The 23,542-nt window shown below is 44.0% G+C and overlaps 1 protein-coding gene across 3 annotated transcripts; it reads right to left on the bottom strand.

Moving 5' to 3' along the window:
- Positions 1-1,824: 1,824 nt before the first annotated feature.
- SLC39A13 (solute carrier family 39 member 13) lies at positions 1,825-23,259 on the bottom strand. Of its 3 annotated transcripts, none has more exons than XM_017812572.1 (11): positions 23,192-23,239; positions 17,877-17,986; positions 16,375-16,674; positions 15,797-15,910; positions 13,988-14,109; positions 12,610-12,753; positions 7,309-7,398; positions 6,686-6,736; positions 6,313-6,445; positions 6,080-6,179; positions 1,825-4,566 (listed from the first exon to the last, which is right to left on the bottom strand). In XM_017812572.1, exons 3-11 carry the CDS (start codon positions 16,640-16,642, stop codon positions 4,491-4,493), a joined length of 1,098 nt encoding a protein of 365 aa, XP_017668061.1. In that variant the 5' UTR covers positions 16,643-16,674; positions 17,877-17,986; positions 23,192-23,239; the 3' UTR covers positions 1,825-4,490. The 3 variants fall into 3 exon arrangements, with proteins under 3 accessions (XP_017668061.1, XP_017668076.1, XP_017668067.1); XM_017812587.1 differs by having other exon boundaries at positions 16,492-16,674; XM_017812578.1 differs by lacking the exon at positions 17,877-17,986 and having other exon boundaries at positions 23,192-23,259.
- Positions 23,260-23,542: the final 283 nt, after the last annotated feature.

Here is a 23,542-nt window from a genome sequence, read left to right as displayed (position 1 = left end):
GCCTCCCCTTGTCCGTCCGTCCGGCCTGCCCGGAGGGCAGAAGGGCAGAGATCAGCCCCGCTCACACTGAGAGGCCGCGGCAGCCAGCAGTTTTTCAAACGTAGGCGAAATACAAACACCTCCCCCAACAGCAGTTGTTGACGTTTGGATGATGATTTCTCCTCAACCCCTCATTAGCGGTTAATGGAAAATAAGGCCTGAAAAGCTGAAAAACGTCAATCTGTTTTATGCAATGAGAAGCAAGCTAAATCCACTCCATTAGTTAAATGCAGCATTTCCAGGGGCACAAAATCCCTTCTGATCACGGGACTTGTTCCCCCAGCTCCAGCACTATCACTCAGATGCTAAAGCCAGTTGTTAGGCCATTGTCTTGTCAATTCTGGCCCCAGATAAAATGATCTACTGATATGTCAAAATTAAAAATTTATTGCCCAGTTTTGAAATTCTTAGTTTTGTTCGTTAGAAGTACTTTAAATTGTTTCCCAGGAGCAATTGATCAACTGCAGGAGATTCAGATCTTTCCCCCCCACCTTGTCACATCTTGATCTCTCATCCACACTCAAACACCCTTCCCAGCACTTCTCCCACAACGCTGCCCAGAACAGCATACTGCTTATCTCCTCAGAGCACTACGCCTGGTGGAAACATGCAGCAGTCACAGCTAAAGCTTGCTTTAACCACATTTCAGCATGATCCTCTTCTGCAGTTTGCACTGGACAGATGGGATTACCATCCATGCAGCTGCACATTAGTGCCTTCAAGGCAGACAAATTGAAAGGGCTGCTGTCAAAAGAATTTTCTTACACATACCAGCTAAATTAAATCTTCCACATGAAGAGTGAAAAATAATTTTCAAATACAATCACTGCTCTAGATAACACGAAAAAAATCCTTCAATTGTAATAGCTCTTTCCTGGAAAGACCCAAATACTCACATTTCCTAAATCTGCAATCCTATTATGTCACCCTACCCTCTACATCAGCGCCTGAAGCTATAGTTTTAGAAGACAGGGGCCTCAAAAAACAATCACCTTAGAGAGTTCCCATGTATGAGCCTCCTTCCAATTATTCTCCCTGCTACTGCAATTAGTACCAGAACAGAGCACAGCGTGGTAAATCCAGGGACAGAGATTCCAAAATGTAGGTTTCTGGTGAAGTCCACAGACCATGAAATCACACCCTTGATCACCCACCTGCCTTCATCTTCTTCTAGCTCTTGGGCTGTGGTTTTCCATCTTCTTACAAAACACTTACAGAACTGAGAGTCATGTACCATTATTTGTAGGCAGAAAATCTTCCAAATGAAGGGTGGGATAAGATGTGCACTGAACCCATATTTTTGAAGGGTAGAGAAATTCCTATTCCTGTTTGATAAGTGCACCTTTGTTCTACATGGCAGATAACCAGCTTAGTGTTAAGTGAGTTTTTTGATTAAAAAAATAACTGATCACAACAAAGTATAGTTGCAAAACTCTCTGGACAGTCAGTTACCACACAAGCTTTCCCTTGAAAGAGGAGAAACTTATTTGGTGATGCTTTTCAAGGAACCCAGACCGGCAGTCAAAAATTATGATTGGATCACACTGCTCCTGGATGACAGTTCCTTGGCATCAGGAAGAAGAAACCAGATTAGAACCTTCTTTTTCAATTGTGAATGTCTGACAGCAAGACAGAGCCCAGACTTCTCTAGCCTAACCCAGAGATATGGCTCTGTAATTCAAATGAAATCTGAATTGAATTTTAAATTCAAAGAAAAGTAGTAGCTTCCAAAAACCCCAAAACAAAACAAGCAAACAAACAAAAAAAACCCAACAACATAAACCAACATGGAAAACCATTTATTTCATCTCTATTGTCTCCATGAAGAGCAGATCAATACAGATGAAGTGGGAAATGAATAAGAGCAGCTGAAAAAATAGAGCTAGAAAATACAATTCTCTCTGTATTTCCAAAAGTGACAAATGTGGTGGAGTGATGCTCCATTTCCTCCCAAGGCTCTCCATCCTCAGCTCCAGGGCTGACATAGAAAACTATCAAGCCCCTCCCTCCCACAAGCCCCATGCTACCTCCTACCAGGGTATCTTCCCAACAACCACAGACTATCCAGGCCTATGGTAGCAGCCAAGAAAAACAGCTCTCAAATTCTTTCTTCAGTGTCATCCACTTTGCATTCCTGAACACTGAGTACAGAATCCTGACTGTGGTTTTCAGTCTTGGCAAGGCTCAGTGCTGATGCAACAACGCCAACTCATGGGTACTCACCTGGCAGTGCCTCAACTTAAATGTCAGCCTTATTTTGGGAAAGAAATCTTGAGAAACAGCAGGCACATCTTTCTGTGCAAACCTGCTTCCTCCAGAGCCCCATTACAGGGTCCACTTAGCTGCAGTCCCTGGGCAGGGGGAACCCCCAAAGCCAGAACTAGAGGGCTAGCATACCCAGCCAGTCCCTGTAGACTAATTGGATTAATCATCCTTCTAGGAAAATGGGAAGCAGATGCTACCTTCAGACAATTGAATGATAGAGTAGTTGGCATAGGAAGGCAACTTTGTAAAGAGGAATAAAACAATTGCTCTAAGCCTCCCTCATTGTTGCAGTTAAATTAGTTACTGCTGTAAGTCCAGGGTAAGGAAAGCTGAAAAAATTTCAGGCAGCAGTTCCTGGGCAGATAGAACTGCAAGCATGAGCTTTCCAGCACTTGCTGAAAAGTAGGACAGGAGCTGTCATAAAAAAGAACTGTGTCAACAGTTCAGGAATCTCTCAGGAAAGTAAATGCTTCTGCTGTCAGCAGCATACCTGCCTCGCTGCTCTGACCCGAATCGCCCTCTGAAGGCATAAGCCCTCTTGATAAGGCCTTGTGCAGGTTGGAGAGTTGTACTGATTTACAAAAGCTGTTTAAAGACAGAGCTAAGTTGGTGCAATTGACATTGGGGCACCTGTTTTGTGCCCGGTGACTCCACCAGTTCAATTAGACCTGTTTTTAAACAAATTTAAGCAAAGCGAGGATAAGCTCTGCAGAAGAGATGATCTAGTAATTGTGCACATCTCTGTGGCAATAAAATATGCCTATGGAATTATGGCCTGGTCAGCCTTGTGAGCTGGGATGCAGGAAAGCACTAGAAATTTTATTTATTTTTATTGGTCTCAAATTGCCAAAAATTTTATCCCAAGCATCACAAACCAGAAAACTCTTCTTAAAGCATAGCTATTGTGACCCTTTCATATCCCTTTCTCTCCTTACCTAGCACACAACTTTTCTATAAAAATATTTTTAAAATATTTTCACCAGCAGTTTCAGCTTTCCCATTTAAGAGCTGTCAGTATTATTCCTTATCCATTCATCCCCAACAGATGAACATCACTGTGAGGTAAGAAGCTCAGAAATAGGCTACCATCTATGCTTTTGGTTACAGCATGCTCTTAAATAGTCTACACTGAACAGAGGAAAAGTTAACCAGGAGTTATCAGCTGCTGGCCAGGCTGTAGTGTTCAGCTACCTCTGCCATAACAGTCTAGGGGTGCTGTAGCATGTCAGGCAGGGCTAACATGCTACACCTCAAGAAAACTCTGAAATATGGTGTGGGGCAGATGGTGGGTGACTAAGGTCTCAAGAGCAAGCTCAGAGCTGTGTTCAGCTAATGGTTATGAGGAGAGGGAGCTCAGTTACAGCAGCTACATGTCTTTCCTTCCAGATGTAGGTGAGCTGGTAGTATGGCAATAGAAGAAACATTTACTAATCATTTATCAGATAAACAGGCTGTGCTGGCTTTTGGAGTGGTTAGGGCTGAGGCAAGTAATCTCCAAGCTGAGTCATTTAATTATAGTGACCTATCCTAAAGTGCCTCAAGCTTTTGGCTCAATTTCAACATAAACAAATACAAAATAGACCAAAAGAGCTGGACTGCTGAGGCTAATACTACCCTTTAGGAACAAGCAATGTCAATAAAAAGCCGCAGACCAAGCTGGAAAGGGTCTTTTCCCCTCTATCTCATAGCACCATCAACTTCTCATGGGTAGGGAGTTCTGGCTAAAGCTGTCAGTTTGTTGTTGCTTTGTAATCCCTGTTCTGCCTCCAGCCATTAGAGTGGTAGGAAAAGTCCTTAGTCTTCATGAGCTACAGGAATCGCCTCTGTTGTTTTCACACAAGAGCTTGGGAGGTGCAGTTCCATCAGAACGAACTGAATGAAATATCATTCATTCATTGTGGAGCAGTTGTTCAGTTCATTTCTCCTCAGTGTATCTTTTGCTCCATAAAACCCAACCAATCAGAAAAATAACAGAAGCCCTGATGTGTGGATTTTAGCAGAACAGGAATAGGAGAGCCAGGGAATGAAGTCCTGCACACCCAGACCTCTTTCTCACCTGCTTCTCATACTAGCAGCCAGATCTGCACGCACACACGTAAGAAATAACATTAGTGTTCCTTATTGCTTTGTAACAGCTCAGAGTCACTGTGGTGGCTCTGGGAGGCATCATGAGGTCTGCGCAGAGGTCACTCAGTTGTGAGCGCAAGTAGCACCATGACTATAATGCCTGTACACAGGAGCAGAATTTGCTGCAGGGAGTTCCTGGGAAAGAAACAGTAAAATTAGGAGGAGCCATAGACCAATTCCCATAGGCAACAGCAGAGAGACTCTCAAATCATTTCTTGTTTGCCCTTTGCTCTTTCAAATCTATCGCATGGAGAACACAACAGCTGTATGAAGTCACTAACACAGCTGAGAAGACTCTTTCCCAGCACCCCAAGCAAAGATGTTGTCTATAAACTGACATGTACTTGTTCCACTCAGCTGCAAGGCCCAACTCCAGGTTTCAAAATCAACTTAAGCTGATTCAGTCTTGTAGTTTCAGGTATATATTCCTGTCCTCTCACTCACAAGGGAACCAACACTTCTGCATCATGTTCATAGGCACTTTAGGGATTCATCCAGCTAACAACCATAGTTACGAAAAGTAAAAAAAAAAAAAAGCAAGATGATGAATCTGGCCATTCTTTTAGCACTATCTCAGGTTTATGCTGGATTGAAGTGACTGTATACCTCCCACCTCTGCATACTCTGGCAACAACCTCTGCCAGCACAAGAGGTTACCAAGCCAGAAGCAAACTCCCAAATTAGTAATTAACATTTCTCCACCAGAAGTTCCTGCCTCCTCAGGAGGAGTGGAACTGTTTTTTTGAGTAATGTTTCAGTCAAAATTAACTAGGTGAGCCAAGGCATCTTATTTAAACCACTTAAGTTGCCTGTCTCATTACAACTGAAATAGAGGGGAACATTCAAGGGCAGCTCTGCCAGCAGATCTGAGAGGACCTTTACTGCAGTACAGCTGGATTTGGAGCTGCTACAGCTTTAATTAGACTGCAAGAAACTAGAATAATACACGGCAGGAGGCCAAATATACTGGAATATATACACCAGTGCAGAAGAGAAATGACTGAGGTGGGATACAATGACAGACTACGAAATGTTGAATGATAAAGAGAAGAAAACTATTATTTTCTACTGACACAGCACCATGGTGACATCTAATAAAAAAAAAATCAATAAGCAAGAGTGTAAGAACCAAATAATAAGTATCACTTAACACAGCACAGTAAAGCTATGCAAACTTTCTGCCAAAGGGAGATTGCAGAAGCCTGAACTGATGGATAAGGTCAAAAAGGAATGAGAGAAGCATGGGAAGGATAGATTCACATGTGGTTACAGACATACACACCTCTATGGGGCCCTGCTTCAGACAGTCCCTAAACCAGTACATGCCAGAAGCTGAAAAGACAGACAGGGCAGCAGCTGTCCTAACTGGACATGTTTCTGAGGAACTTGTTCTAGCTGGTCATGCTACATACTGTGCTAGCACAATATTTTGGGACTGACCCAGTTAAAGGTTCTTGTGGTTTAGAGGGTCTTTGTAGTCCCATAAGCACAACAGTCCCATAGCGCAGCAGTCTATTTTGATTCCAGCCTTGCCCATGGGATTTAAAAAGCCAGCATTCACATGCTTCCAGAACAGGCACAGGGGAGGGTTATATCCCTGCTCCCTGGCAGCAAGAATTGCTGCAGCAGAACAGGAGGGAGCACTTACCAAGGATTCTTTTCCTCCAGGAGATCAGGCACAACATTTACCAGGGCAATATACAGAAATCCTCCAGAAGTGAAAGGGAGGATCCAGGCTACTGTTTCGCCTGCACAAATACAGGAAGCTTTTGTTATTACTGAGACAGAGCCATGGGAGACAACACTGAAGGAAAGGAAGATACACACGTGGGGACGACAAGCACCTCCTTTCCCCACTCCAGAGGTCGCAGGGAGCCTTACCTGCTCCTTTTGGTGACTGAGCACATATTGCAAAGCAGGCTCCTAGAATTCCCCCCAGAGCTGTGGAAAGCTGCATTTTGGCTGCACTCCAGCGGTCAAAGCCAGCCCGAAGTAAGATTGCAAAGTCTCCAACCTAAGAAAACCAAGAGTTGACAGTTAATAAATAAGAATATTAAATTCTCAGTCACAAAGGCTGTTGCATTCGCAGCAAGACCAGTGCTTCAAGACTGCTTCTGCTTTTCCATGTTGTCAGTTTCCCAGAGGGAGCAGCTTTCAAAAGGACAAGAAAATATTAACCAGACCCAGGCCTCCTCTTAGTAGGTGAAGCACCTTGTAATTCCCCTCACAATGGCAGGATCCAAAGCCCTCTCACCTCGTGTGGGATTTCGTGCAGGAGAATGGCCACTGTAGTTAGGAACCCAACCTGCAGCAGAGAAAAGGTGATTAGGAAACAATCAGAGTATTCTTGGATTCATCCAAGGTCCCATACAGGGGACCCATGCACCATCAGGTCCCATACACTTACAGGGATCAAGCTGTAACAGCAGATCCTACACAAGTTCAGGGTTGACTGGGAGTTTATCATTCTCACAGTCATGGTCCTCCAGCTCAGGGCACTGGGAACCCGATAGCCCATCATCAGTGTTGAAAACCAAAGTAAAAAAAGCATTAAACATCTCTTCCTTGTCTATGTCCCTGTCCCTGAAGTGACCATCCTCATCATGTAAGGGGTCAATGCTATTTCTGGCCTGGCTTTTGAGTAGATGAGCTAATCCTTCCCCCAGTGCCAGTCCAAATGACTAACACGTCCCAGGCTTGAAGAAGCTCTGCATCAGAGGATCAGGATAGAGTTGGTTTTTACTGTAGTCTGCATTTTCTCAGAAAACTTCATAAAATAGGAGGGAACTCCTTACATCTTTGGATGTTCTGCATGTTGCATCACACTTGAAACAAGGCCTCTCCAGTTCAATACACAGCTGGGCACAGAAACCTTACCTTTCTGCTAACCAGGAAGCTGGCTGCTACTGCCAGGCCATGTGTGAAGTTATCAATGGTGTTGGCCAGTAGATTGAGGTATCCACTAATCTGCAAAGAGAAGGAAGAGCCCCTGATAAAGGAAGAGATGTAAGAAGATAAAAGAAAGCACATGGCTTAGACACAGGTTATGCAGTCACAATCAGGTGGGAAACATCAGAACATGGAACTTCTACTGAAGGTCTTAACCTGTCAGTGCCTGCAGACAAATTAAATGTAATTTTTGGTTTTAGAGTAAACTAAGTTTTAGGGTAGGCAAGTATTGTCTGAGATTAGAATAATTACCTTGTGCAAGTGACAAAGACCTCTAGATATAGAAAAAGAGAAAGGAAAAAGAAGAAAGCCAAAAATGCAAGAATATATTTAATTCTAAATTGAACCAATTTTAGGTAACACTGACTACTTTACACAGGTAACTGGCTTCAAATATGGCCTGATCTTGTTTTCAAGCCATGTACTTTAATATCCAACTGTTAAATATCTCCTCCTCAAAAGCTGGCAAGAACAATGCAACAGAAAAATGCTGCTGAAACTGCTTTTTATAACAAAATAAATCTTCAAACATTGTACCAAAAAAGCTTGTGCTTGTGGGTTTGCTTTCCCTTAACAAAGAATAACAAGAGTGATGACAGTCACCAAAAAGCCACCTACTAGAAGGCTGGATAGCATGTATATGTATTTGCATATAAACACATTTCTTAAAATTATAAGCATAAAGCAGCTTCCTTTCTCACAAGTCCATCTCCATGTTAGACTTCCCCATCATTCTAACTACGGTCACCTCAAGACATATTCTAAGTATTTGATTTAAAGTGATTTATGAGGGTACCACCCCATCTCTTTAGCTCACATGTTTTTGGGTTTTCTTCCATCATATATGACTTAAACTACTGTGTGTGGGTCCTGAGATACCACAGTTCACTATATGGCACAGCAGTTTAAATTATTATCAAACCAGGTGCTAGCCAATACACCAGGCTGTCCCTGGACTGCAAGAACTCTGAATATAGGGTAGTATCCAGTGAGTGGAGAGACTGTCTAGAAACTGTGAGGCATCAACCTCTTACTTCACCATAGTGTCAGATGCCAAAGTTCAGCTGGAAAAGCACAAGTGGGGATGGATTTAATTAGCTCTTTTTGGTCTTCTGCTCTTCCTTGTTTTTATCAGCTCTGCTTGGTGCATCTCTTCTTCCTGTCATCTATATACCATGGCTCAAGTGGGGCTTTCTGTCAAATTTCTCTCTCCAAATCACCACCTTTCTGCAGGGCACTTTCACTTCACAATCTTGGGCCTTTATAGGCTCTAAATTTTTAAAAGTGCATTGATGATTAAATATGACAATAAGGGATTAAGCAAAGCCTAGCTAAGCTCAGTTTTAAGTAATAATCTAAGTAGCATCTCCACAATGGATGCAAAAGAAGTCTCTGTATGCTTTTGTAAAAAAAGAAACAAATAGATGCATGAAGGCAGACCCAAGAATACAGCAGTTTTACTTCTCATTCTTCATACTCTGAGTCCTAGACAGTCAAATATGACTATCTAAAATTCTCCTTTTCATGTTGTTTTTTTATGTGACTGCATTTTCCCCACAGGATAATAATAATTATTCACAGAAGTTTTACACAAAAATGCTTTCCCATACCACCATATAGGGAAAAAATAGATTTCATGATTAAAACATTATGACTTTTTCTTGTCAGTGGCTTGGGCAAAAGCTGTCACTGAAAGAAGCAAAGCCTTGGAGTGCTCAGAAATAAATTGGGTTGATTTGACAGTTATGAGTCTCTGACATTTACATTCTGTGAATCCCTAATAGGATGTTCTTGTTGCTCATAAAGAGCATAGCCAGATGAAGTGTTTATGTTCATGCTTCAGAATTTATGTCAATGTGTAATAAAACATACTTCCTCAAATCAGCAAGGACCCCGTGTGCCACAGGGAAAAAGAAAGAATAAGCAAGGCATTTTTACTTGTTGAGGATATAAAGGCTGCAATGCTGGACAGAACTGATCTATGTTTGTGTGCAAAGGAAACCTCCCACCTGCAGTTTTCAAGATAGGACAAATTATAGCAGCAGCTAAAAAGCAGTTCTAATATATATGCGGACAATGGTCAACTGTTTACAGCTTACTAACCATTAAGCCCTGATGGGTGACTTTGTTTAAATAGTACCTTTCCCCTTTTGCTTGCAGAAAAAATGGGGGTTTCTGAGTGAATAGTAGAACCAAAGAAGTCTGTCTTGCTATGGATTTCATGCAAGCACCTACTTTGTTCATTTCCAGCATCACTGTTTCCTTGCACACCCCTTCACCACCCTGCACTGCATGACAGCCACCTCCCCACCAGGTAAGGGCAGTGAGACTTACCCGGTAAGCTACCAACCAGGTGGGCCTGTCGAGCAGCACACAGCAGCTAAGTTCTGACAGTGTTTTATAATAAGGCATTAGTTTGCATTCCTCCTCTACTGCCATGCTGATTTTTATGGAACTTGCAGAAATTGGATCATCTTCAAGACTTCTATCCTCTCTTGAACTCAAGAAAAATTAATTATGGGTTCAAAAGTTATTGAAAATGAAGGGCAGAACAGATGGACAGACAGATGGAATGACTGCTTATGTTGTTGCCTAAGGAAACAGGCTAATAACGCAGGAGTATCTTGGTAGTTTTGGTAATTTCCACCCTACCAAGAAATCTATTATTCAGATCATATGCTCAAAATGTGGAAAGTTAAAACTACATGCATTGTCATTAGCTTCTATTTCATGCATATCGACAACGGTCTGTAAGAGCAAACAGATGTGTTAGGATTTTAAAGCTAGAAGGGCTCTCTATGGTTGTCTAAACCTTCTACATAACACAACTGAAAGAATCTCATCAATTTCTGCACGAAGTCCATTGTTTGTTAAGCTATAATGTACTTCATAGAGAGCATCTTAAATCACAGCTTAAAGCCCACAAATGACAAAGAATCTGCTATCTCTAAGGTAAGTTGGTCCATTGGCTAGTTACCCTCAGTTAGAGTTGTCTCTACCTTCTAGTCTGTTACTGTTTGCTATAGCTTTAACTATGCAAATTTAGTCATGTCTCTTACATGGGTATTTGTACACCTTAAGTTATCCTTGATCTGTCATGACGACAGAGCTAACCTAAAGGAAGCCACTTATCATGTACTGCAAACTTAAAATATTTATTTCACCTCTTTCCCGACTCTTTTACAAATTATCAGTAACATTTTGGATATTTGGAATAACACTACTGGAAAAAGTCAGATAGTTGTTTCATTATTGCTGTACAGAAAGAGGGACTGTCCCCTCTTCTCTTACATACTATTTCCAACTCACCCATCCTCCTGGCTGTAGCATCATAAGGGAAGAATGTGTTCAAACAATTTTCTACTGTAATTCTCATACCTTTTTCCACTGCATTGACTTTCTAGAAACTATCCCTATCTTGTAAATATGATCTGTGTTTTTTCTCTGATCTATTCCTTAATATTTGCATGTATCAAAACCTGTTAAAAATGCAGCACTTTTGGTGAAGTTACTCAGTTTAGCTGCTATCACTGACTTCATGCAGTCACGATGTGCCATTTATGTAATATAGTAGTATCTGCAAATGTGAAGACATACTGTTTTTATAAATAATCACTTAAAAAAATCATATCCCACCAGTGAACAGATTTGAGGGGGGCTGCCTTAATCCAGTCTCTATTGATAATATAACTGATTTTTAATATAACTAATATTAGCAAAGTTGATTTCATGCAGTATTAGTTTTATTAGAATGTGGGGAAAAGTTATATTTTATATATGTTTGTCATTACCTTTATCAAACAATTTTATCACTGAATAAAAGGCAGGAGAAAATGTCTGGCTGATAAGAATTTATCTTCCATAAGATCATACTAATTAGCATTAATTAGATTATTATTTTTTACATTAGGACCATGTCTTGAGCAATCATATCCTCTATTGGTGTTTCATTTCTACTTGAAATCAGTGGTAGACTAACCATCCTTTAAATCTGTAGTTCCTCATATAAACCTTTCTAAAATAAGGGCACAATGTTTCATAACCCAGTAATATTGATTTCTTCACTACTATCACCTCTAGAAACATCAGTGTGGCAGCTTGCAGTTTGTGTAGTGTTCTGTAAAAATTACATGAATGTGACAGATATCAAAAATACTCAGTGATCTCAGCACAACTTTCATGTTGTGTAGGAAGAGCTATTAAGTTACAGCAAAACAGATTTAAAATAGAAAGACAAAAGAGCCTCTGACTGACCACACATCCAGGTTTGGGCTAGTTCATGCAACCACACTTTCTGTTCATAGTTACTCTCATACAATCTTCCACATTTTTATGGGCTTGCAATCTCAAATTGTAGGTCCTTCTTCACCAAAGTGGTTGTTTACTCTCTCACTTGTAATGTGCACCCAGACAAGGGTTTCCACAGTACAAAGATAGTAACATTAAACTGAAAGCAAAGCCAACGTAAAGGTTATCCACTTCCCAATGATACAGTACTCCTTTTCCTCCTCCACCTCCAATCCTATGAGTTTGCTAATCTCCCTTATTCCAGCACTGCAGGCTGCCTGTCTACATGCCAAGCTGCTTCAAGAAGTTAAGATAGGAGAGAAACAGACCTGGGGGTGGGAGGTGGGTGTGTGGGTGCAGAAAAAAGTCTGTTTAGCTCCCTGAATAGGCTCACTGTGGGGTCAGATGAGACCAGTGCAAAGGAAGTGATGGGAAATACAGTTCTGGAGACAGAAGTGGACAAGAAGTCATTTTGACAGCAGATAAACTGATAATCTGAGAAACTGAACTTCTAAGTTCTATAGTGGATAGTTTCAACACACTTCCAAAAGGTGTCAAAACACTTCCAAAAGGTGCCTTAAAAGTAAAAATGCAGCTCACAATTGGTACAATGCAGGCACTAGAGAACAGAGAAATCATGGCACAAAAAATTAAGCAAATAAAGATATACTGACTAGAAAAAACAGAGAAACAAAACGTGGAATTCAGACAAAACACACATCATCAGACTTATGACTTCATAATATTGACTTTGCCTCTTCTGCATAAGCTACAGTGTAGATTTTCTCCAAGTCTGCTGTTTCCTCCCTGCTGTGACCAGGACAGACACTTTGATAGAGCAAAATCAAGCACAACTCAAACATCGAGTTTTCCACTCAGGCACAGTTCTTTCCACAGACAATTCCTGACTAAGATGTGAAGGTGAGTTTATGGGTTTCTTACCTTGATTCTGTTGTTTCTTCTACAAGACTGGAGAGAGGAGCCATTACACTGAGCTCGTGCTTTTTGGGATTGGCCTGCCACCTTTGGCAAGGAACAGCCACTTCCATTGGAAATCTTTCCAGCTGGTGCTTTGGAATCACAGTCCTAAATTAGGGGAAAAAAACTTGTCACTCAGTTTTTTTCAGTGATGAATGAGCATGAATCAGGATTAGAAATCCAGTCTTTACCCTTAATCCCTTTGTCCTTACAGTGTAAATCAACAGCTTTGGCACCCCAGTTTAACAACAACTGCTAGAAATGAGACAGATTCAGAGAGCATTGTGACATCTGCACTGTAAGACAACAAGAGCAAAGACCTCCTAGTCCTCAAGACTAGTAGAAAGAGAGAGGAATTGGAGTCACGCCCCCTTGGCATGAGCCAAGTTCCTCTAGAAGGACAAGAGACTGAGCCTGCCAATCCTGCTAGCAGCTGCTGCCCACAGAAATATAACTCAACTCGACAGGAAATGGGGGAAAAAGAGTCTTGCTCTCCCCAGTTCATCACAATAACTAAGCCTACAGAATTATTCTATAGCTGGGATCATTATCTTCCAAACAACAAGATATTTATTTAAGACTTCAGCCTCCCTCTAAATGAGAAGGTGAAGTTCCTTTCAGGTTTTGAAGTCGCAAGGATGAGTCAAAGTTAACACCTAATTGCTCTTATGTAGCGCCTGACCTGCAGTTTCACCTCTCAGAAGTCACGGCACAGCAAGGACTGAACAATCTATAGGAGCTGCAACTAGGAGTTGTCCTTATGTCTGAAGACTAGCTCCTCTTCTCTATCTTGGAATTACCTTCTGGTACCTCTGTCTATATTGCCCCTTTGCAGCTGGGTGACTTCTTTGAACTTAGTGTTACCTGGCCACCCATAAACCCCTTCTACCACACAAAGTTACCCAAACATCTGGTCCAGGCCATAACCAAGGAGAAACACCTTCAAGAAGGCTGGTCTTTGTCCTGACTGAGGACCCAGAAAGGGAATGAGTCAAGGTGGAGTCAGTGGAACATGCATCAGCAAGCTGTCATCCCTCAAAGGTAACTTGAGCAAAAGTCTCATTTGCAGAGTGCTCCAGCTACCAGTCCCCATAAAAGAGCACCTCTCTTTTACACATACCACATAAAGAACAAAAGTCAAAACCATAAAACAAAAGCCTGGAGATGAAACTTTCTTCTAAGAGACCAGTGTCAAAGAAGTGACAAAAAGCTCCCAAAGAGCAATGACAAGGTACTCACAGCTCCAGGATCATTTGCTGAGCCTGTCAGATAAGGTGGACGAGGTGTTTAGTACAGAGCTTCAAATATAAGAGCATTCCCTCCCCTCGGGCTGTTAACTTACCACACCAGGGTAGTCCTTCTCTTCTTTCTCTAGGAAGATCTTCTCTAGCACCAGGAAGGTCAGGAAACCAGTGATGACCCAGAGACCCAGAAGCTTCTGCTGCTGAAAGCTCTGCTCTTCTCCTGAAGGACAAGAGAGAAATCTTCATGTCTCTATTAAGTACATAGTTTTTCAAACATATGAACCCACCACGCCCCTTACAGCCCACCCAGCAGTTCCAAGTCAAAACAAGAAATGACTATGGAAAGACTCCCTCCAAGGTAAGAGGAGCAAACACATCTCAAAGCAGATTAGTTTAACTTGCTCATTCTTGATCTAACAGATATCCTCATCTCAGGTCACTCAGAGTGAGAGCTACCACCCCATTTTCTTCAGTAGCACAACCCAAAATATTTCCTGACAACACTACGAATTTCCCTGAGGTCCAGAGGCAAGTGAAGATTACATCAACAAAAATCCAGCAGCTATATCTACTAAGCAGCAAGCTCTGACTTGAAATCTGCTGTTAGTGGAGCTACAGACTCACCTTCCCCATTCTGCCACACCTAGGTAAGTTATTAAGCCCAAAGCTATAAACTTCCTTTTCAATTAGAGCCAAGCTTGTGAGATAATAATCCATTCAGTCTGGCTGCAGAAATGGAGATTGCATTGCAATGGAAGAAAAGAATGACTCTGTAACAAGGTTTACGTGGGTCAAGGAAACCTTTATGCTTCAGGACAGTCTGGCAGAAGCAAGCAAACTAGAGTAGGAAGACAGAGTAATTTGGGAACCACTGTAGAAAGGGGTAAAAAAAGGAAAGCTGGTTCTGCCTATGGTGCTAGAGCTGTGAGAAAGAAGACTAAAGGCCCAGCAGATTTGAAATCCTAGGACATAGGTACAAGAGAGTCTGGGACACCCAGAGCATCTTCTTTCCTCTCTCATCTTCTTTCCCCTGTTTTCAGCAGGGAAATGATTTCTTGGTTTCTCAACAGGTGGGATGCAGCCACACTTGCCTTCTATGCCATCAGTTTTCTGAAGCAGAGAGACACAACCATTATAGGTTTCAACAACCCTGGCTATCTGAGGGATGAAGGAGTTACACTGATACCACAAATTCTATACCAACTCAGACAGTGTTTCATTTGCTGGCGAACACAGGTTTCTGTGACCTGTATTTGCTTTCCCTTCCCCCCACGCCTCACCCTCCATTCTTAATTATGGCTCTATGGACAATTTTCCATGATTTCTCCTTGAGCAAAGATTGCGAGGGCAACACATATGAGCTCCCATAAATCCAAGTACCCAACAGAGAGGCCCCAGTTAGTGCCAAGAAAAAGGCTCTAGGATTAACATTGTTATAGGGACAGATTTATAAAAAAGATGCACCTGATCCCCAACTGAGATGGTGCACAAGTTCATATACCAGACCACATACACATTCATAACCTCTCATCGGGTTAAAGAAGCATTCCCTTTCCTTACAGAAAGGACAAAGGAAAATCAACAGAGACTTACAGGAATCCAAGGAAAGATAGGAGAATTTGATAGGCAAGAAAACCAACGCAAGTTACTAAACATAAAGTACTCTAATCTCAAAGTCTCTGGAGGACTGCAGAGTACAAAGACAAAGTACTACATGTGTGTTTATTGTTCTTACATCCTTCCCTAGGCATGTGCTTTTATATACTGTTTGAAAGAGAATACCAGCTTAGACCAGTTTTTAGGCTGACCCAGACTGGCTGGTCTTGTGCTTTCAAGATGGAACAGACTCAAAAAATGTAGCAGCAGGCATAGCATGGGCTGCTTCCAGGCATATAAGGCTTTCATACCTGTTGTTGCAGTGCATGTGTAGGCCCAGGCTTCAGGAAGCAGGTGCAGAAACACATTCCCCAGTAGTCCACCAATTGCAAAACTCAACAACTGCTTCATACGGTGTGATCCAGCTAAAGAAAAAAAAAGAAAAAAAAAGAAAAAAAAGAAAAAACCAAACAGACAAACAAACAAAAAAACCCCACGCTAATCACTACTCATCCAGGAGCCAAAACATTTCCAGCTGTGATTTTCCACAGAAAAACCTAAATTGGAAGCACCCATAAAGCAAGCTCTCAAAGGAGAGAGCACAAAACAAATGGAATGCAAGAAAAAGGTCTTGCACCACTTGCCTGGGACAGCAGTGTGTGGGAGGGACCTGGACCAAGCAGGGTAAAAAACAATACTCTTTGTACAAGCTCCATCCAGGGCTTACATTTGTCCTATCAGATTCTCAGGTGTGGACTGAAGCACCAAAAACAGACTTTCCATTTTAGAGAATAGTATTTCTGTGACAAAGTCCTGTTCACTACTGTGCTGTTCAGTCACATCCCAGGACTTTTGGCTTCAGAAAGGCCAATGCAGGTAGCAGGTTTACCTTCTGACTGCAGAGCAGCTCCCGTCTCAAATGGGATCACCAGCAAGGGGAAGACCCCACTCAGCCCCACCATGAATGAACCGATGAGGGAACAGATCCAAGTGTCCAGCCACTCACTGGTGAAAAGGTTTCCCCAGGACTCTGCCTCCTTCTCACACAGCGAACCAGAACTAGCAGCAACATGACTCCTCGGGACCTGTTGAGCTCCACAGGCCACAATCAGAAACAAGGAGAGCGTCCCATCAAGCAGAAGTTTTTGTTTTGTCATTGCTAAGTGGTCTCAGCCAGGCTGGCCAATCTCTGAAAAGAGAAGGGAGAGCAGTTCTGAGAGTGTGCTCATCTCTCCCTCCCATCATCCCAGAAGAAAGGCCTTGGCCATACCATTCCCCCTTTTCAGTGTCTTAGCACAGGTATGTATACCCATATACATCTGGACATCTGAAACTCTTCCTGATTTCAACACAGTACTAAAGGACAGAGAGGCTGTTTATCATTGGTGTATGAAACTGCATATGAGACATCTTGTGAAAGCATCTTCCTTCAGGTGGGCTGGACAAGGACTCCAAGTACCCTCATCCTTGCCCTTCAGTGTCCCAAGGCTTCAGAAAAAGGTATTGACCAGAGATGCTACCCAGATAAATCTCTTTTTTTGCCATGTAACAGCATCCATGTACAAATTAGGATGCAAGACAGGCAACATAACAGAAGTCTGTACACTCATGAGTAGTGTAAAGATGGTGAACACGGATAGACTATTCACCATCTTGTCAGACATAAGTACTGACAGCCACCCCATGAAGTCAATGAGGGTCAACTTCAAAACAAACAAATATGACCCTTCATCAGCAAATAACTTGTGTGGTAGTACTTCTCCAAAAACAATGAAAAATTTTACATGGGTTCATCAAAAGACAGGGCAAGTACTAGAAAGATAAATCTATTGATTGTTAATAGTTAAACAGCTCACATTAGAGTCAAGAAATTCCCTTATGTGAAAGGAGCTGGAGACTGGAAAGATACTTTAAAAATATCATATATATTTGTCCTGTTTTTTTCCTTTCCAAGAAGGATACTGGGTTAGATGGTCTCTTAGTCAAAATCAGCACAGCTGTTACTAAGAGCTCTGCAGTAACAAGAAAACTGTAGAGAAGAGAGCATGTTAGAAGAGGAAAAAAAAGATAATTACACTCTCATTGGCAAACAGGAAAGGAAAGCAAATGATGTAAAGGCTGAAGTACAAACGTTCCTTCAGTCTCCAGAAGAAAAAGTGAAATGTGACAAGCAAAATTAATCTGGAAATGGGAGAAAATAGCACGCTAGGAAAAAATAGCTTAACAAATGTTCGCAAAACAGCTCTTGATTGAGAGGGAATAACAGCATTCACCTGAAAGCATGCGAAAAAACAGTTAAAGTAATCTCTGAAGCATTAGGACCATCTCTGAAAATTTACAGGAATAGGGGAAGGCCACAAGAAGGCTGGAGAAGCATCATGCCTCACCTACCTTTTTAAAAGGAAAAAAAAAAGGTGGGAGAAGACTTAAGAAGTTACAGACCAGTAACTTCAATCCTCTGAAGGATTCTTGATCAAATTAAATGATCAGTTTGTAGTTACCTATAAGATAAGAAAGTGATAAAGATACCAAAGCATTAAGTAACAGCCAGACAGAAAGGGATCTGAAATTATCAAGACAAAATTCAGGATGTTGGAGCCAATCCAAGGCCTCACTGCAGATGAAAAAGTGGTGTTGCCCCTTTTCCCCATCCCTTCATGAAGCATCGCCTCCCCATGCGCACACCAGACTCCATGAGTGAGCAGCGTCAGAACAAACTAGCAGGGAAAACTATTTTTTTAAAGAATCAGCCCTCTGCCAGTTTCAGTCCCTGGATGAAAACACTGCAGGAGGAAGGCACAGCTGCAGTGAGCAATCAAAAACAAAATTAAGGGACAGGGTCCCATTGCTCCTGGGAAGGAGAACATCAGTCTCCAAGCACAGTGACCGTGGATATCAGTAGTGGGGATGCAAGAAGGAATCAATAAAGACACTGTCTTGGTTTGGCAAGCTGTGCAAGAACCACCAAAACTTTTTGTGTAACCTCTCATTTATTTTTTTTTTTTAACAACAAAAAATAAAATCCCTCAACATAGCAAGTTCAAACCAGCCCAGGACTTTATGGTGTCTTATTGCAGTGTTTTGATCTGGCTGCTAAGGGCAGGGCAGGGGCAGGCACGAGGCCAGGTGTGGAAAGAAATAGAAGTGACAATACAGTAAGCCCAATGTGCCACAAAGAAAAAGCATACATTGACTGAGAAATTAATTCTAAGCCAGTGGGTTTATGTTGCTACAAAGTAGGTAAATGTCATCCTGGGACAAATAGTAGTGACACTGTAGGTCTCACACAGGTGAGACATTAGCCAACAGACTGCACCCAGCCCCACGTATTCTTCTTCATGAAATACATGCAAATATCTAAGACACTGCAGTGGAAAGAAACAAAAATTAGAGTGTAGAGAGCATGACTTGGAAAAAACAACTGAAGGACCTGGGTGTGTTTAGTCATAGAAAGATAACACTGAAGGGAACAGAACAGTCTGCATATATTAAAAGTCACAAGAAAGGAGGAAAGTGCTAAACTCTTCTTCCAGATCAGTTCATACAGTAAACAAGACTCAGCCTGAATATGAAAAAACAAATTTACATAGTGCTAAAGTGGTGATACACTGAAACACGTTGTCTACGATGCAGAATGTCTAGCATTGGTTGTTGTCTTTATTTTATTTTACTTTGAGCAAAAAAAACACCCAATGCAGATGGTCTTTTATTGCAAAGATTAGATCCCTTCTCTGAAGTCCCTTCAGCCCTACACCTGTAATTTGATGTAAGCTAGAGAGATCCTTGCTCTGCTGACAGGGCCCTATGAAAAGGGGCAGATTTTCAGCTGTAAATCACTATTGGCACAACCACTTCAGAACAACAGGAATGGGGGTTTGGTAGCAAGGGACATTTTCATCTCTCATAGCACTCCATGCACCAACTCAACTCAGACACTGAAGTGAACAGGAACTAAGCTGATGCTTGGAGAGCTAGTAACAACTGCAAGGACAGCCTGACGGGCCAGAGATGCTGCCCTCTGCCCAACTCCACCACATTGCATACCTAGGACACTGCCAGGCTCTCTGGCTCCCCTCATGGCAATTCAGGCTCCCCCCTACAGCTATGCAAACAAACACACAAAACTAGGGTAAAATTATGCCACAGAATCCCCCAAAATTTTCCCTGAAAACAAAACAAACCCAAAAAAAGACAGGAAGTTCTCAAAATGTTTGCTGTCCCCTAACTGAACAGAGTTTCTTCTGTTCCAATACAGTACCAATACAGTACCAATACAGGTTAAAGCCATCAGCCACAGGGGCATCTGTGCAGGTAGGTGATGGGCCTCTTCAAGCAGATTCCACCAGCCACAGTCTTCTCTCTGCTTACTAGCTGCTGCAAAAAACCTGCAGTTTACAGAATTTCCTCCTTTAAAATAGACGGGCACCCCTTCCAACCTGGGAGCAGGCCTGACAGACCTCTTCGTCCTTTTTGACAGGATTAGACGAGGAAAATGACTGAAAACTTTGTGAGGAACACAGCAAAAATAAATCAGGATTTATACAACCATACATATGCCTATGAAGAGGCAATAAATACACAAAAAACCCCCGACCACTCTCTGCAGTTTGGCAGTGATGGGAAGCAGCACAAGTCTCTTCTGCAACATCGTTATCACAGCTTTTGAGAACCAATTTCGAAAAGTAATCACTGCAATTGATCCAACAGGTTGATTTCTTGCACCTCATTCTCCACGCTCATATGTGCCCCAAAGGACTACTTTGACTAAGTGATCAAAATCCTGGAGAGAGGCAGTAGCACACAGGACAAAGAGCATGTCCAGGACTCTGAAAAAGGTCTGCATACTTGGCTTCATGTCCCTCTTCCAGAACAAAAAGGGATCAGGTTCTTCCATAAAGGTATGGTGTTGAACAATAAATGGGCATAAAAGGGTACAAAACTGATTCCTCTAACTCACATTTGTGTCGGCCAACTTTCTGTGGCCAACAGGTCTTTATTCACCTGTTACTCACTGAGGGAAAACCAGCACATTTCTTTACACCTGTGCTGCCTGACCACCAAGACCTCCTGACTCAAGAACAACTCCATATCTCATTCAATAAATTCCTGATGTTCTTACAACATCTACGAGAAATTCAGTGTATCACCCAAGACATACCTAAACTGATTTTTGTGCCCAGCTAATTATTTAGAGCATATTGCTTCTTCCTAACACATCATAACCACTTGCTCAAAAAAAAAAAGGTACTTTTTATCTCTATAGCACCTTTGCTTCTCTGCCTCATTAGTAAAGTCTTTAAATTTAAACTGGTTACTGCTAAGACAAATATTTAAGGGGATAAAGAGGCACAGTGAAGATGTAGTCCTAGGAGAAAAAACACTCAAGAGGAGGAAAATAATACACTGCCACTACAGTTGCAGAAAGTCTCTACCTACTCCTAATTTTAAACAACAGCATTTGTTTCTGGAACTCAGCTAGAGAACATCTGAGAACATCTTGAGAAATTTCTAGAGAAAACACCTGCAGGTTTTCTCAGAGACATCTGTGGTCACTATAAGGCAGAGGCATAATCAGGTACAGAGACATGTTTATCAAGAAGGCTGTATCACATATTTAAGAACGTGCATGGGAGAGAAATAGACAGTACATTGTTTATTTATCAGCTTTGACAATTGCTCCATTTGGCATCACAGCTCCCAGCCGTGCTGGATCACAACCTGGTCACCTGGTCACCATTACCACTGGCAGCACTCTCCAGAGCATGTGTTTGAGTATTCAGGAATCAGGCCTGCTCAGCCCCTTCTGAAATGGTCTCAGGACTGGAATAACCATGAGGCTTTCCCAGTTCAGGAAGAACAAACAAATGAGAATCTGTCATTTACACACTCCTGAGCAGGGGCAGAGGGAGGTTGCACACCAAGCCAGGAGACCCAGGAGGCTCCCTGGGCCTCACTCTACTTCACTGAGCACCTCTGTAGTTAGCAGTGGCTGAGAACACACAGACAAAACTTAAAATGCCAAGGCAAAAACCTATTGGAAAAGAGAAAATAAAATATTGACACGATGACTATTCTGGCAGGAACCCGTCTACTACTCTCCTAGACACTGCCTTCTCAGACCATACAGCTTCATCTCTGCCTCAGCGCAATTGCTCATTGCCACACATTTTAGATGTTGTCGAGGTGGAAGAAATTAGAAAGAAAAGGCTTTTTTACAAGCATTTTCTCTGGAAGCTGGTTGCCTGGCCTTACAGTTGCAACAGAATACTGCATGGAATGGGAAAAAAGTTAATTTTCCAGGGAGGAAGCATAATTTTCAGCCAAAAAATTCTCCATGAGCCACCTCCCTCCATCTGCCCAGGGGAGAGCTTTGAATACCTCCTGGAGGCCCTTACCTTAGCAGAGGCACAAAAGGTCTCCAGTACTCCCTGAGCACTTCTTTCTCTCTGAGTCACTGCCCATCTTTAGGGAATGCACTGCTCTGGTGGGACCCCTCCCCTTTGATCCCTCTCATAAAAAACCTCTTTTGCACAGAGGCTTGCGTTTCTGCAAATGACAGCGTTTCACAGCTAAATGCAGGGGATGCACAGAATTAAGAACAATAAGTGTATCGCAGGTGGGAACAGATTACAGACGCCGGGCAAACCTAAGAGATGGCAAGGAAGGCAGTTAAAATCGAGTGAACACTACTAGAGTTTGGGAGACAGCGATTCCTTCCCCGTCCTGCATCCTTTCATCCCCAGGATGAAAAGAGGAGTTTGCGGACCAGATAATGGCGTTCACTCCCCTCCGGGCTAGGGGGAATCTCTCTCCTCCCAGCCCACTCTCCGTGGCAGCCCGAGGCAGAGGCCAGGCACACCGCCCCCCTCCCGCCCCGTCACCCGGTGCCGCAGCCCTCACCCAGGCCAGGCTCCGGCACCGCTCTCGCCCGCGGGCAACTAATGCAGCGGGCCCGCTCGTATCGTTGCGTCTCACATCGCGGCGGATGGGACAGACAGCGCGGGTTTTCCATTTGAGGAACGCAGAGCGATGCAAAGTGAGACATACTTGCCGCGGGGGCAATTAGTAATTAACCCTGCTCACGCACCTCACTGGAGCAGCACATTAGTTGCCCCCCGCCGGGGTCCCTGTGTCACCGTGGCCGCGCAGACCCAGCCCCCCCAGCTCCGCGCGTCCTGCGGGGCACCCCCTGCCCGAGACCCTCTCGCGACATTGTCTGCCAGAGGACCGACTTCCAAAACTTTCTCGGCTGCCTCCAGCCCCCGGCACGCCCGCAAAGGCGGGCTGGACCGGGGGGATGCCGGCCCCGGGAGCCCGTGGGCAGCTGGGGCCCTGGGGCGGGTGGCGCGCAGCCCGCGGTCCCGCCGGGCCGGTACACGGCTGCCGGAACCAGCGGCCCGGCCGGGCGCTCCCCGCCACGTCTTCCCAAACTTGCCCCGCGCTCGGCCGAGCCGGGCCGGGCCCCGCCAGAGCCGAGCTCGGCTCCGCTGCGGACAGCGCTGCCGCCGCCGCTCACCCCGTCCCGTCCCGTCCCGTCCCGTCCCGTCCCGCCGCCGGCGGCCCCGCTCTCCCCGTCCCGCAGCTGCTGAGCCGCGCTGCCGTGCCCGCCTCCCGCTTTCCCCCCTCGTCCCACAACAGCGGAGCGGGGGCGGCCCAGCGACCCCCGTCCTCGGCCGCGCCGCCCTGGGGCCGCCACCCGCCCTTACCGTGCGCCGCCACCGCCGCCGTGCCCCGGGCCGCCGCTGCCATCCAGCCGCGGCTCGGTGCGGGCCTGCCCCGCCCGGCGGCCCCTCGGCTCCGCCTCCCCCGGCCGGCCACGTCGGTCCCGGCCTCCCCGGCACCAGCGCCGCCGCCCCGCCGGGACCCGCCACGGCCGCGCTCGCGTTTCCGGCCGCCCCCCGGCGGGGCGGGAGCGGGGATCCCGGGGGCGGACACCCGGCGGAAACTGAGTCCTTGGAAATACAGCGAGATGTCCGCACACATCTCCAGCGCGGGCTGCTGGGGCAGAAACACGCGCGCTGTGTGAGACCTGCACTTCTGGAACGTGCTGGCCGAGA

Source organism: Lepidothrix coronata, unplaced genomic scaffold (assembly GCF_001604755.1).
Source record: "Lepidothrix coronata isolate B3197 unplaced genomic scaffold, Lepidothrix_coronata-1.0 Scaffold1, whole genome shotgun sequence".
NCBI classification, from domain to species: Eukaryota; Metazoa; Chordata; class Aves; order Passeriformes; family Pipridae; genus Lepidothrix; species Lepidothrix coronata.
The sequence above is the reverse complement of the archived record's forward strand: the minus strand, read 5'-3'. Positions and strand labels throughout refer to the sequence as shown.